Below are 14,671 nucleotides of genomic sequence, written 5' to 3'. Positions count from 1 at the left end.
ACATATGAACAGAAAGTTCATTGTATCTTAGTGGTTTGGTGTAATGGTGAAAGTGTACAAGGTCGCGGGTTCGAATGACATCGGCCACATTTTTTAAATTGGCATCTAGCTGCATATTTACTAGGACCGGCTCTGTACACAAATTTTTAACATTAGCAGATTTTACACATCGTTTTAGGTAGCGTCAACTATGTTTAACAGCAGTGGTGACGGCGTTAGTGTTTAATTAAATACGTAATTAAATTGTAAAAAAAATTCTTTAAAAATACGTGAACTAATTTTTATTTACTAATAAAATACATGAACTCTTTTGGATCTCTGTTTAATACATAAACTAATTTTTGTTTTCCATTAAATACACAAACTTTTAAAATTTACAGATTTTACACATCGATTTAGACGACGTCAACTATATTTAACAGAATTTAAAAGATTCATTATCACTTCAACTAAAGCGAAGAATAAGAATCAGAAACACATAACACTAACCTAATTCCGGAATCAAAAACTCGTTTAAAATTACATAATCTTTTCATCCTTTTCCACGACATGAAAATCAAATCCACTTCGAAACGATATAAAAGAAAATCATAGCGAAAAAGAAGAATAACCTAGTTTGTAGAATAAGAGAGGTTGGAACAAATTAGGATTCCAAACTCAGAAAATTCTGTTAAACATAATTAAAGTCGTCTAAATCGATGTGTAAAATCTGTAAATTTCAAAAGTTTGTGCATTTAATGAAAAACATAGTTTTTGTATTAAACGGAGATCCAAAATATTTAGTGTATTTTATTAGCAAATAAAAATTAGTTCTTGTATTTTAAGGAATTTTTCTTTTACAATTTAACCATGTGTTTAATTAAACACTAACGTCGTCACCACTGCCGTTAAATATAGTTGACGCTGGCTAAAATGATGTGTAAAATCTACAAATTTCAAAAGTTTGTATATTTAATAGGTAACATAAATTAATTTGTGTATTAAATGAAGATCCAAAATAATTTATGTATTTTATTAGCAAATAGAAATTAGTCTATGTATTTTTAAAGAATTTTCCCTTTCGTTTTCTCCAAATAAAACAACTAAAATGAAACCTGAAAATTAATAATGTAGAAAGTTTTTGAACAACACAGCTATCTATTATATTAAAATGGAATTCATGACTTCTTTCATGTGTGATTTTTAATATGGACCATTCTTTAAATTTTTTATTAAATGTACTTTATTAAAGCTAATAACACATGAAATATTTGAACAACTTTAATTATAATATATTTTGATATCTTTTCATTTTAAATATAAAAATAAATATTTTAACAAGATCTTAATTTTCAAAAAAATAAATGTAGCTATTTAGACTAATTTGTTTGATTTTTCTTAACAAGATCTTAATTTTCAAAAAATAAATGTAGCTATTTAGACTAATTTCGTAATTAGTTTTGAAATATAATTATACATTAAAATATTCTTTATAAAAAGAAAAATAAAATTTTATCCTATCTTTTATCTATTATATAATCATAATATATTATATAAATATTGAGATAAATACGATAAATTATACATTTACGTTGGTAAGACGTTTAACATTAGCAGACTATATAATACATGTATAAAAATTAACATGTATTTCATTAAAAATTATAATATAAAATATTTGTAACTACTTTAATCACGATATCTTTTCATTTTAAATAGATATATATATATATAGTATTATAATAAATCTGTTGATAAATATTTTAAAGATTTTAATTTTCAAAAAATTTATGTAAATATTTTCACTAACTTTGTAATTAGCAATGAACTATTATTATGCATCAATATATATTCAATTATCATTTATAAAATGAAATATTATATCCTATTTTTATCTATTTTAATCATAATCAGTCACGTTAAAATAAAATTATTATATTAAACTAAAATGATAAATTTATATTAAATTGATAAATTTATAAATTTACTTTTCATAAATATAAAATATTCATGTTAAAAATATAATACGATGACATAACGACTTAACATTAGCAGACTATATAATACATATATAAATTAAGATTTTTCTATATACAATAATATATTATCTAAAATAAAAAAGTAAAAAAGATTGCTAAAAATAAATCCAACTTTGTAAAACATATCAGAATTTAGCATATATTAAATATAAAATAATTTTCAAATATGTTGTTTCATGCATATATTAATTTGTTTGATCACTAAATGCAAATACAATAAGATAAATATATAATAAGAAGTAATAAATATATATGACGGTTTTAAATAATTGATTAATTAAAACATATAAACTATAAAATTATTAAATTATTTTATTTGAAATAATTATATAAACATTTAAATATATGATTAAATTTTAAAAAATATGTACTACTAATGATCTAAAATAAATATTGATTTATATAAAATTGAAAACAAACACTTGCTTAGTTACGTGGATCGAGATCTAGTATATTTTTATTATCACATCATATTACTTCTAAAGATTCTGATTTATATTTGACTTTTTATTAAACTTCGTTGCATATCTTTTGGTGGTACTGCTAAAGATATTGGCATAGTTAAAACCTTTTTTGATATATGATTATAACTTTGTTGCAAAGAGTAGGCCCATTCAGAATAACTGGACATGGAAATTGGGCGATACTGATACACACGTATAAACAAGATAATAATTCTCAATTCCAAGTTTATTTCACATACAGTCATATAGATATTGTACGAAAAAGCATATTTCCAAACGAATATTCTTTTCTTTTTTTTTTCATTTTACGTATTTTTTTATGCGGGTGTTTCCATGACATCAATGGATAATCCGATAATGTTGATGTAACCTTGAATAGTTGAATGTGTTCTCTTACTTTATATGTTTATCTCCTTTCTTTTGTTATCCACCTTTAATACTATTTTATGTATAACTGAAAGATTATCAGACATCATTAATTATCATCAATGCACTGAACTAGTGTTTCATCATTATCTTCTATATTATTATTGCGAAGTAAAATTTTGGAATCGAGCTCTCACGTTAAAAGTTAAAGTAGTTAATAACGTTTATACCCTTAATGAATAAAATATATAACTAAACTAAAAATAAAAATAATTTTTTTATTTATTTGATTAGATAATTGACAAAAATTAATAATAGTAAGAATTATCCAAAATCTAAAAAATATAATTTAAAAAGAGATATAATTTATGTATATATTGTATTGTTATCTGAAAAAGTCTTTTAGTAAAAAGTTAAAAACATAAATTATATAACTAAATATTAATCAAATAAAATGTATAACTAAACTAAAAAAAATAAAAACAAAATTTTAATTTATTTGATTAGATAATTGATTAAAATTAATAATAGTAAGAATTATCCAAAAATGAAATATTTTGGTCATTTTGATTCTTAGAATACATATTTGTGACATAAACTTTTTTACTGCTATCCTAGGATATTTTCCAATTATAAATTTAGTGATATTTACTTATAAATTAGCGGCTATATATATATATCACTGAATACCAAAGATTACAATTATACGTCATTCAAAATTTTAATGTTACAATTATACATTTGTGTATATATATTATCTATTTTGATAACTCTTATATTTTGGTTGAAATGTTGATAGTTATATCTTCATCGTGCTTTTTCATGTCTATGTTTTGAATATTGCCTTTGTTGAAAACTTAGAATGATGATAAATAACCACACATTATAATTTAGTTCTATTTTACTTTCAGCAAACCTACCGTTTATAGTTGTTTGTAGAGCAAATGCTGATGTGAGAAATGTTACGGAAGCCAATCATTTAGGTCAAGGAAGCTATTGTGCATCTTTATATTATTTTTTTCTCTTAAAACCATAAAAAGGTTAGGCTCATAATGTTTGTTTTAGTTACTTCAACGTTGTAGTGATATATTTTACTAATGATATATATTCATATTTCTTTTCCTGAATCTTTGATATTGTTCTTTTTAAAGAAAAAACTATGTTATTGTCATAGCCTTATAGCTATGTATTTTTTACCCCTGTGACTATAACTTTTTAGTTATTGATTTATATTTTAAGAGTAATTAAAAAAGTGAATAAATGTTATGATATGTTTAACTTAGTTTCGCTTCCAATTTATATTTATTTGACTAAAAGGAATTTTACTGCATCAATGTTCATTTTAATGTTGTCCAAAAATAATTTTCATTTTAATAATGCTCTCCATTTTTTTAATCATCTTTTTGGTTGTTAATGCTCAAAGTTGTTACAACATTTCTATTCATTAAAATAACAATTTTATGTTGTTACGAAGATAGTGATGAAATGCAGATAAGATAAAATGATACTAGGAGATAACCCGCACCATGTGCGGGATGAATGGATTAAAAGAAATTATAAAATTTATTTTATAGATATTGAAAAGACAAAAGCAAAAGTGATATATTATACATGGTATAAATTAGCAGAAGTAAAGTTTGACATACATGTTAATGTAAAGAAAACTAATCCAAAGTTTTATGACTTTCACCCTAATCTTCCACAAAGATTTTCTTGGCTTCAACTGAGAGATGAATTTCATGCCACTCATTTTCTTTGCTAGTTTTGAAATGTGTATGTTGTGAGGAAGTAGATATGAGAATAGTATGATATATATAGTCATAATTGATACGGTTTTCGCACTCGAGAATTGAAGAAAATGAATTCATATCGCCAAAAACCAATGATGAGCAGATCCGTAATTGTTCGTAGATTTCTAAACAATTATAGAAAGTGTTACACCCGAGAAGCCATAACAAAGGAAGTCTATATTAAAAATGATATTTGACTTTAAAATTAACTGGAAAGAAATTTAGAAATTTGCAAATTTTTTGCAATCACCATTTATGTTAATTTCCTAATAAAAAAAATCTTCTTGCAAAAATTAAGGGTTATTAAGACTGAGTTTAAATCTTTCTATAAACGGCATTTCTTGCAATCACCATTTAATATGGAAATCCGTTTTGAATGTCTTTTACAATCACTCAAGATTGAGTTTTCATCTTTTTATATACGACATCTGTACAAAAGATACATAGCAATAGGTTTAGGCGTATGATCACATAATGGGTATGAATGGTGATCGGGGAATGATGGGGAGTAATGCATTCCCTAACGTTCCTATTAAAAAATCACCATTCACAAGGAATAATAATTTTTTCTCATTCCCTTTCGTTCTTTTTTTTTTGTAGAGAATTAAAATACAAAATTATTCCTTGTTAAACTTGAGAAGGAACAATCATTCCTTTTCATTTCTGCTATTTTTTTCCCGTATATTCATTTTCTGTTTGTTCCTCTTGTTTCCCGAATGGTCACCAGTCAGACCCATTATATCTAATCCACTGATCATATGAATTGAAACGGGCTTATTTAATAAAAATATATCTAATACAACATTTAAATTCTCTGAAACATATTATATATATATATATATATATTAATTAATATAATAAAAACAATATGAAAATAAAATTTCAAAAATCAAATTAATGTATATAAGATAAAATTTTGTTTAGTTCGGTTCGAAATTTCGATTAAGATTAGTACTGTTCGGATTTTTTTATAGAAAAACAAGGTAACCGATTACTAAACCAAACAAAATCGAAACCAATTTCTTACTGAACTAACCGAAAACCGAATTTTTTGGTTCAATTCGGCTAAAAATTCCTGCCCATCATAATTACTGACACCATAAAAATGATGCCCCAACACACATTAAGTTTTTTTTTCTAAAGTATTAATAACAGAATTTCATGTGAATATTAATATGGTTGAGAATGTTAATGTTAAACTGTCCATATGATATAACATTCAATACAAAAAGTTTTAAAACTTTATTATAAACTAGGTGTCTTGCCCGCATATGCGGGCTTAATCGCTTTATAAATATTTATTAGTTTATTTTTTTTATTAATTCAAAAATCAGCATAATAACTTATTATTTATGTTTTCAAAATATTAAATCAAATATATATATATATATGACAAAAATCTAACTAAATATATATGTGTAATTAAAATTTATTAAGGATAATACTGACTTTAACCACTTAGTTTATTATAATTGTTTTATATTTTATTTTTAAATCTTATAATTGAAAAATATGTTTTAAGATAACAACCCAATATATAAGAATTATCTTATTTAAAAAAATTAATATTATTAATAAAAATTCGTTTTTGATTATAGAATTAATTATATATAAAATTCATTAAGAATAGTATAGATATTAACCGCATTAACTTTTAACGTGAAAGCTCTGATGGTAAAAATTACTTTGCAAATAATAGTATAGATCTACTTATCTTAAACTTTTTCAAAAGAAAAATCTACTTCTTAATGCTTCGCTCAGTATTGCTATCTTATTATATATAAACATTTATATGTGTTTCAGTCAAAAAAACATTTATATATGTGTAAAACATTTATAAAATCATGTTATCGATCCCTTTTCGAATTTTCCTACTTTTTATGAAAAGGAAAAATAGACGATTATGGCTTACGTAACCAACGGGTCCACAAAAGTTACGATATACCCTTCGCTATAGTTCTCCAATTTTCTTTTTTCTTTTATTGCATAATTCCACTATAAATAAGCTCTTAACGTTACTCTTCACTTGGCTTGCAGAGACAAACCTACTAGAACATTCCTCTAGTCTTCTTCTTCTTCAAATCTCTCTCTCTCTCTCTCTCTCTCTCTCTAGATATGGTGACGAACTCCACAATCAAATTTCTATGTAGCTACGGCGGGAAGATTCTACCTCGTTATCCCGACGGCAAACTCCGTTACAACGGCGGTCACACCCGCGTCCTCGCCGTCCCCCGCTCCGTCTCATTTTCTGGTTAGTTCCCGCTCCGTCTCATTTTAAATTTCGAAAAAAACAAAAACGGTTACGCGTAGAGAGAAGAAACTAAGGCACGCGCTTGTTGTGAGTGTAACAGAATTAGCATCGAAGATGGCGGAGATGTGCAGATCCACCGTCACAATCCGGTGCCAGCTTCCAACGGAAGATCTCGACGCGCTCGTTTCCGTTACTTCCGACGAGGATCTAGCGAATCTGATCGAAGAGTACGATCTCGTCTCCTCCTCGTCGCCGATGAAGATCAGAGTCTTCTTAAATCCGCCGAAATCGACGATCGCGCCTCCGCGATTAGCGTTACCGTCGTCGAATACGTCATCATCTTCCTCCACTTCATCGAGTCCTAGATCTCCGGCGATGTCGAAACCGCCGCTACCTCCGTCGCCGCCGAGGTTAACGACGGCGAAGAATCAGTGTTACGGTTGTTACGTTCACCGAAATTCGAGGAATGTCTACCTCGTTCACAACGGGAACCACTGGCAATAACCCCAAGCCCTTCAAAACTTATAAAAAAAATAAAGAAAAAAGTTTTCGTTAGAAAAATGTAAAAGAGAGATATAAAAGAAAGTGTAAGTGATCTCTCTATGACGATCAATGACCGTCGCCATTAATGAAATCCTCCTAAAGTTTTTCTTTTTGTGTTGGGCCACTTGGTGAGTTTGGTTTAATTCTTTTTCCGTCTGGTTGCCGTTGCATTTTTCCGTCAACGTTATCCGCTCTTGGTGGAATTATTGAGTCTCGTGAGTCGTAAACCGTTACGTTCACGTGTCATCCTTGTCGTATCTGTTATGTTGCACCGTCACCGTTTAGCGGACGTCATTACATATGTCTGTCCGCTCGTCCGTTTCCGTTAGTTTCTTGTTTTTCAAGTTTTTTTCTTCAAGAAATGGTTTTGGTATTTATTTATGACTCTTTATTTATTTTAACATTTGCCTTATTTAGCACCTGCTATTATGTGTGGAATATTCGTTTTATTTCATGTTTCTTTGGTATTCATTCTGTGTTGAACTAACAGAATCTCCGCATTGTCATCTGCAGGTAATTTTATACATTCTTCTAATCAAAAGGCGTAATCAGATTTTTTCGGTTATGGTATGTGCTCAATATTTTAGTTTTCATTGTTTACTATAAGATACAAGGTTATATATATATACACAAATAATATGTATTTTGATTGTTTTTTTTTTGGTAGACGAAATTGGGGGATAAACATGGAGAAATTGAGCTGAAAGACAAAAAGATAACAAGAAAATATTATGAATGTTGGGGATAAAAAAGAAGAGGTGATGATAAAAATCGATTTAAATTATAATGGGTCCCGTAATACAGCTGGTGTGGAGAAGTACAGAAGTGTTCTTTAAGGAACGGAAAATTATAATAGTTGAGTGGGGGATGATCAGACACCAAGTACGATTTTATATCCAAAAACAAGATTGAGATCTGGTCTTTGGATGGAGTGTAATAATGCCATAATAGGGACGTGAAATTTTTTTGTTGAACTTTTAGATATTTCAAGCGGAAGCAAAATGATATTTAAATAAGGTGAGTTAACGTCGTATTATTTTTGGGATTAGGAGCTGAGATTAGGATGTATTACACAAAATTAGGCATCACGCTTGGAAGTATTGGCAACTAAGAGCTGGAGTTGTGCATGCATTATATGCCAGTAACCTTCACCGATGCCGATGACTTCTCCGCCATCGACATTACTCTCCAGCACCATCATAAGGAATCAATCTGTACTTCTTCAGGCATTTCTTCTTCAGATTCACCAGCTTCTTTAGTCTAGATAAACCACTTAAGCCTCAACAACTCCGAAACAAAATATTTGTTAGAAAGTTTTCAAACAAGAAATCCTTAAGTCTACTTACCCTGTCCCAAAAGAGTTAAAGATTAAAAATCTACCATCCCTAATTTTTATACTGGAAAACTTTACTCTAAGTAATCCATTAAAGGATGGCCGGTCCAAACATCTCAATGACCCTATACAATTTAGTAAGAATTCTAATAATTTTTACACCATTAGAGAGTCAACACCACCTTCAGTCCGTTCAAAGAAATTGTTAAAATTTTCAGGCATTTAGAAATTTGTTAGAAACCTAAAAACAAAAGGAGAAAATCTCTTAACATGATTACCCAAAAAAAGGAGAGAGGAGAAAATCTCTTAAAATAAGCATAAGCTTTTGCTTAGGTGGACTGTAAACTAAGGGGTTTAACTTCAGAAAACAGAGAACTAGACCGTAGATTAACCGGTTTTACTTAACCACTCAATTGCATAATCCAAAATTCCATAGAATCAAACATAAGGTTGACCGGATCAATCTTGAGTTGTTTATTCTTAAAAGATGGCTGCGACTTTATCATCATGGAATCATATTAAGTTCTTTGGTCAACTTCTACACATTTCAACTACCTTGTGATCACAGACATGGCAACATCAAACTCAATATGACTGACTTCTTCAACATTAATATATATATTACTTCATTTTTTTAATATAAATTATCTTACTTAAACCTCTTTAATCTTCCATTAGTTGGGACGGATATCACAAAACCATGGAGCACGATCTTGACAAGTTCCCCTTACTCTCTTACGTCCTACACCAATATGATTCCAAACACCACGCCCCGCCGTCTATGGCGGTCCAACAAACTCTCGCCCCTTCTTTTCCACTTCTCTCCGACCCACAAATCATGTATTCGTTGACTCAGTCCATCCCCACCACCATCACGCAGACGCTTACCGTCTTGGCCTCTCTCGGACCACGACCTGACCCGTCGGCTGTTTCCTCTGCTCGCTCCATGATCGCTGAGATCCTTCAGATGGACTCTCTCTCACCGGAGGAAGCGGCCAAGGAGGCGGAGATATACGCCGGGGCTGTGCGGTTGGAGGAGGTGTATGATAGCTACGAGAAGGAGCTGAGTGACTTGGAGGAGAAGCTTTCAAGGGTTTATGCCACGGAGGCGGAGTCTCTATTGAGAAGCCGCGAAGAAATGAACGAGGAGGTTGTTAAGGTGCTCAAGGCGGCGGAGTCCGGCAAAGTCCTTGAGAGGGTTGATCTCTCCGGCCAAGAACTTAAGCTGCTCCCTGAAGCTATTTGCAAGATAGTTGGTTTAGTTTCCTTGAATATCTCTGGCAACAACTTGACGGTAAATACTAAAATCTAAAACCATTTGACATTTAATTAAAAATAAATAAATAATTTAAGCAAGAACAAATAGGGTTTTGGGAATATCAAGAACTTGATTAGTACTTGCAGTGTAGTTTAATGTTTATTTGTTGTGTGTTTGAAACCGCTTTTAAAACATTTTTACAGTTTATACCTGATGCAATCTCGAAACTGAAGAAGCTACAAGAGCTTGATGTATCTTCAAACTCTCTTGAATCTCTTCCTGATTCTATAGGCATGTTGCTTAACCTTAGGATCCTCAATGTGTCCGCCAACAATCTAACTTCACTCCCTGAGAGCATCGCGCACTGCAGGTTTAGTTCTTGTCTTTTCTTGTAAAATGTCTGAATATTGTTTTTACTTTTGTCCTGACTTTTTTTTTGGGAATTTATATTTAGGTCACTGGTTGAGTTAGATGCAAGTTACAACAACTTGACTTCATTACCTACAAACATCGGATACGGATTACAGAATCTGGAGAGGTTATTGATCCATCTGAACAAACTACGTTACTTTCCAGGTTCCATAAGTGAAATGATTTCCTTAAAGTATCTTGACGCACACATGAACGAGATCCATGGGCTTCCAAGTTCCATGGGGAGACTAAAGAAACTCGAGGTTCTAAACCTAAGCAGCAACTTCAACAACTTGATGCGTGTTCCCGACGCAATCACCGATTTAATTAACCTGAGGGAGCTTGATCTAAGCAACAACCAAATCCAAGCGATACCGGACTCGTTTTATATGCTGAAGAAGCTAGAGAAACTGAACTTGGACCATAACCCGCTAGAGATCCCGTCTCAGGAAGTGGCTAAACAAGGAGCCGAAGCGGTTAGAGAGTTTATGAGGAAGAGATGGGATATGATTATGGGGGAGGAGCAACAGAGGATTGGTGTTGAGGCTGAGCGACATGGAGATGGAACAGGGTGGGTCTCATGGGGAACCTCCATGGTTACTAATCTTGTTTCTGGGGTGTCTCAGACCGTTGGATTCGGTGGAGGACCTGGTGATGGTGGAGATAATAAACCTGGAGAATCGCATTTTTATTACCAAATCTAAGTTCTACTTGAGTTTTGTTTTGAATAATTTTGGGTGAATTCTTGTGAAGAAATCATCATTAGTAGCTTGTTTACGGTCTTGGCAACTTTGTAACATAAGAAACTATTATTTTTAAATTATAATTTTTTTCTCAATATTTCCTCAATAATTATCATTAGTAGCTTGTTTACGGTCTTGGCAACTTTGTAACATAAGAAACTATTATTTTTAAATTATAATTTTTTTCTCAATATTTCCTCAATAATCATTATTAGTAGCTTGTTTACGGTCTTGGCAACTTTGTAACATAAGAAACTATTATTTTTAAATTATAATTTTTTTCTCAATATTTCCTCAATAATTTCCTTATTAAATATTTTCTTTATTTGCTTCAAGATCAGGGGTATCCAAGGATAAGAGGTAGATGATGGCAAAGCGTAGCTTGTCCATCTTGGTGCCTTTGGATTTCAAAACAGAAGGGAGATCACTGAGGTTAATCCTGGCTCCTCCCATCATCATGGCATTCTCTTTGGTAGTGTACACATCCAGAGACCGCTCTTTGATCTGTCCTAGGAGAAAGGTGGCTATGTTTGTGTGCTTGTCAATGTCAATCACCTGCTTTCTGTCTGTCAAATCTGGAAGTGAGTTCACAGAATCCATCAGATGCTTGGTGTTCCCCCCACCAATCAGATCAGTGCTCCTGCTCACCTCCTCCACGTCTTGCTTGTACTTGTTCAAATGAGCTTCGATCTCTGAAGCGACTTGAGGAAACTCTAGAGAAGTGTTGGCGGAGGACCAAAAGGGGTCAGAAGAAGAAGTGTCTAGAAATATTTTCTTCTTTTGTGCACCTGGAATGACCAAACCGTTGAGCTTCAGACCGAGAAGGTCGTGAACAAGAGGGCGGTATCTGAAATCGTGTTGAATCCCGACAGCGAGGTCAAAGTTTCTATCAAAAATGCACAACAAAGGCCGGGGGAGGTCGTCATGAGATTGTTGTTGTTCTTGGACAAAAGACAAAAGACGAAGATGATGCCTCAGTTTGGTATCCAACGAAACTGCCACCATCTCTGCCGCTCCTCCAACAGGACATCTGATCACAGGCACCACACCAAGCGTTGCCAAGACATGAAAGAGGCCATCAGCAATCTTTTCGACCATCTCCTCAACGTCTCCTCCGCCTGTTGCTGATGGATCGTTCAGCTGAGCGTAGACAGAGTGTTGCGACAAGGAAAACAAGTTGTCCTCCAAAGCGACAAACTCCAAATGCTGATCGTGCACGCTCTCAATGGAAACAGGAGTGGTGGAGAGTCCCTGAAGCGGGGGATGGAGGAGGAGAAGTTCAGATGAAAGGTATCGTAGAGAGATGAAGAAACATCTGCTATGATTCTCTGAATGTTGGCTTCAGTGGACAGCTACAGTAGGAACATGCTTTCGCTCGTTATCATGGATGGGGAACTGGAGTGTAACTCTTTGACGACGAAGATCCTTCACACTGATTAAGGGAGCGATAACGTCCTTACAAAAAGAGTTTTCCTATAAATTAGGGAAACCATTTTTACATCCTATATCAATCTATTATGTTTAGGCGAGATTTTCAGATTCAAAATCTCCATCTCTATTTATAAAATGTGAACACAACCATTATTAGCATTGAATTACAACACATATAAGGACAGTCTGTGATATGATCAAAACATTTACGTCTATATCTTTTATATAAGATTAAAATTTAATTATTAAATTAATTTTTATTAATTTTACTAAATAATAAAAATTACAAAGTTTACATTTTCTTAAAAATTATTTTTGTAAAACAACTATTTAAATTTTATCAAAACAAAAATTATACATGTGACATCTTTATTAATAAAAAGTAACTGACATAGTATCAACGTCAGCAAAATTAGATAACATGACAGCTGATATGGCGACTCAAGTATAATTTCGCCAAAAAATGAACGATCCCTTATTACGTATCACACGTCAGGATACTAGATAATGGGTTTTTTTCGGCTAAAAAATTAGATTATAAGACGGAAGAGTTCACAAAAGAAGTAAAAGAGAACACTTTAGCACATAAGCCGACTATTGAGTTTTAATGGCCAAAACAAAGACACTTGTTTCTTGAGCTATCCAAATGCACTAAAACCAGACAGAGCATCTAACTTGGAACTTGACAAGAGAGCCAGCCGACCGCAGAAACCTTCCACTTGTTTGACTGCAAAATAAGTGTGAAGAGACTTCAACGTAAGTGGCATTACCAGCAGATAATGACTTTGCAGAGATATTAATTAAATAAAGGCATACAGACATACCCTCTGGAGTAGAATTCTAGTGAAAGCCGCCATCTCTGGGGCGATCGTATGGAGCACGGCCATGCCTCTCTCCTCCTGAACCACCACGGCTGCCATCATCCCTGCTACGTCCTCCAGAGCGTTCCCCACTGCGATCAGGTCCATAGCGATCCCTACCACCATACCTGTCTTCTTTTGCACCATACCTGTCGTCCTTTGCACTGTATCTGTCGTCCTTTGAGCTGTACCTATCATCCTTCCCACCGTACCTGTCGTCCTTTGAGCTGTACCTATCATCCCTCGAGCTGTACCTTCCCCCACCACCACCACCTCTACCAGATTCATCAGGGCACTCCCTCGCAAAATGTCCGGGCTTGCCACACTTAAAGCAATCTCCACCACCTGAACCACCTCTCCCACCACCAGAGGGACGGCTACGGTCACGGTCATAGCCGCGATCACGATCACGATCACGGCTGCGGTCACCATCATGATCCCTACCGGAAGCACCCTGTGGCTGGGCTTTATCAACAGTGATAGTCCGACCATCTAAATCCATCCCATTCATTGCTGCAATGGCTTCATCCATAGCTTTCTTCTCATCAAAAGTAACGAACCCGAAACCACGGGAACGCCCAGAAAACTTGTCAAGAACCACCTGTCAATATCAATGATAAGGCTAAGGCCGGAAACATTATATAATTCACTCAAAGAAGCAATCAACTAAAACAATTTACTAAAAAGAAAGCTCCAACATCTCAGGTACCAATGCAGACAGCTACTAAAAGAAGAGATGAATGAATATACCTTAGCCTCAGTGAGGTGACCATACTTCTCAAAGGCATCTCTGAGGCCACGATCAGACGTTGCCCACGCAAGTCCACCAATGAAGCAACGGTACTCTACTTCTTCAGACATCTTCTACCAACTGCCAAATTTTTGTCCGAAGAAAATAAATACGATTGATTACCCAGTAAGCTACATTGTAAGTTCCGTCAACAAGGAGCTACATAGAGAACTTTAGGACAATGATTCGCGAACTAAACCTGGTAAGAAGAAACTAGAAACATTACCAGAGAGAGAGAGAGAGAGAGAGAGAGCGGCGAAGATGAGATCTGATTGTGATTTGCTTCAAAACCCTAATTCCTGGAAAGCAGAGCGACGAGACCCAAAAGTCATATCGTATACCTCTCGGGGGTACTTCCGTTATTTTATACTTTATTTAATCATTTAAATATATTAGGCCGTCTATTCAAACTA

At 32.9% G+C, this 14,671-nt stretch overlaps 3 protein-coding genes and 1 pseudogene across 5 annotated transcripts; 2 read left to right on the top strand and 2 right to left on the bottom strand.

The window, feature by feature from the left end:
* The first annotated feature begins 6,629 nt into the window (after positions 1-6,629).
* Positions 6,630-8,477, top strand: BNAA02G28090D. 2 transcript variants are annotated; one of them, XR_002659476.2, is made up of 4 exons: positions 6,630-6,889; positions 6,990-7,476; positions 7,946-7,999; positions 8,100-8,477. XR_002659476.2 is itself a non-coding variant. In XM_013843038.3 (2 exons), the coding sequence occupies exons 1-2, from the start codon at positions 6,754-6,756 to the stop codon at positions 7,391-7,393; spliced, it is 540 nt and encodes a 179-aa protein (XP_013698492.1). In that variant the 5' UTR covers positions 6,630-6,753; the 3' UTR covers positions 7,394-7,542. The 2 variants fall into 2 exon arrangements, 1 of the variants encoding a protein (XP_013698492.1); XM_013843038.3 differs by lacking the exons at positions 7,946-7,999; positions 8,100-8,477 and having other exon boundaries at positions 6,990-7,542.
* A 597-nt stretch (positions 8,478-9,074) lies between these two features.
* On the top strand, positions 9,075-11,274 carry LOC106402322 (plant intracellular Ras-group-related LRR protein 2-like). Its single transcript, XM_022705054.2, has 3 exons — positions 9,075-10,059; positions 10,227-10,393; positions 10,478-11,274. The coding sequence occupies exons 1-3, from the start codon at positions 9,466-9,468 to the stop codon at positions 11,136-11,138; spliced, it is 1,422 nt and encodes a 473-aa protein (XP_022560775.2). The 5' UTR covers positions 9,075-9,465; the 3' UTR covers positions 11,139-11,274.
* On the bottom strand, positions 11,259-12,975 carry LOC106414517 (annotated as a pseudogene).
* LOC106402352 (glycine-rich RNA-binding protein RZ1A-like) lies at positions 12,959-14,616 on the bottom strand. Of its 2 annotated transcripts, none has more exons than XM_013843067.3 (4): positions 14,485-14,616; positions 14,219-14,339; positions 13,433-14,069; positions 12,959-13,335 (listed from the first exon to the last, which is right to left on the bottom strand). In XM_013843067.3, the coding sequence occupies exons 2-3, from the start codon at positions 14,327-14,329 to the stop codon at positions 13,449-13,451; spliced, it is 732 nt and encodes a 243-aa protein (XP_013698521.1). In that variant the 5' UTR covers positions 14,330-14,339; positions 14,485-14,616; the 3' UTR covers positions 12,959-13,335; positions 13,433-13,448. The 2 variants fall into 2 exon arrangements, with proteins under 2 accessions (XP_013698521.1, XP_048600500.1); XM_048744543.1 differs by having other exon boundaries at positions 14,219-14,340; positions 14,488-14,612.
* Positions 14,617-14,671: the final 55 nt, after the last annotated feature.

The sequence above is a fragment of the Brassica napus genome, chromosome A2 (genome assembly GCF_020379485.1).
Source record: "Brassica napus cultivar Da-Ae chromosome A2, Da-Ae, whole genome shotgun sequence".
NCBI lineage: Eukaryota > Viridiplantae > Streptophyta > Magnoliopsida > Brassicales > Brassicaceae > Brassica > Brassica napus.
Note: the sequence above shows the minus strand (reverse complement) of the source record. Positions and strands in the feature narration are given on the sequence as shown.

Coding starts and splice junctions, on each gene's coding strand:
- BNAA02G28090D (XM_013843038.3), top strand. CDS start 6,754: ATGGTGACGAACTCCACAATCAAATTTCTATGTAGCTACGGCGGGAAG. Junction 6,890..6,989: donor CCGCTCCGTCTCATTTTCTG/GTTAGTTCCCGC, acceptor TGAGTGTAACAG/AATTAGCATCGAAGATGGCG.
- LOC106402322 (XM_022705054.2), top strand. CDS start 9,466: ATGGAGCACGATCTTGACAAGTTCCCCTTACTCTCTTACGTCCTACAC. Junction 10,060..10,226: donor TCTCTGGCAACAACTTGACG/GTAAATACTAAA, acceptor ACATTTTTACAG/TTTATACCTGATGCAATCTC. Junction 10,394..10,477: donor GAGAGCATCGCGCACTGCAG/GTTTAGTTCTTG, acceptor ATTTATATTTAG/GTCACTGGTTGAGTTAGATG.
- LOC106402352 (XM_013843067.3), bottom strand. CDS start 14,329: ATGTCTGAAGAAGTAGAGTACCGTTGCTTCATTGGTGGACTTGCGTGG. Junction 14,070..14,218: donor GTCACCTCACTGAGGCTAAG/GTATATTCATTC, acceptor TGATATTGACAG/GTGGTTCTTGACAAGTTTTC.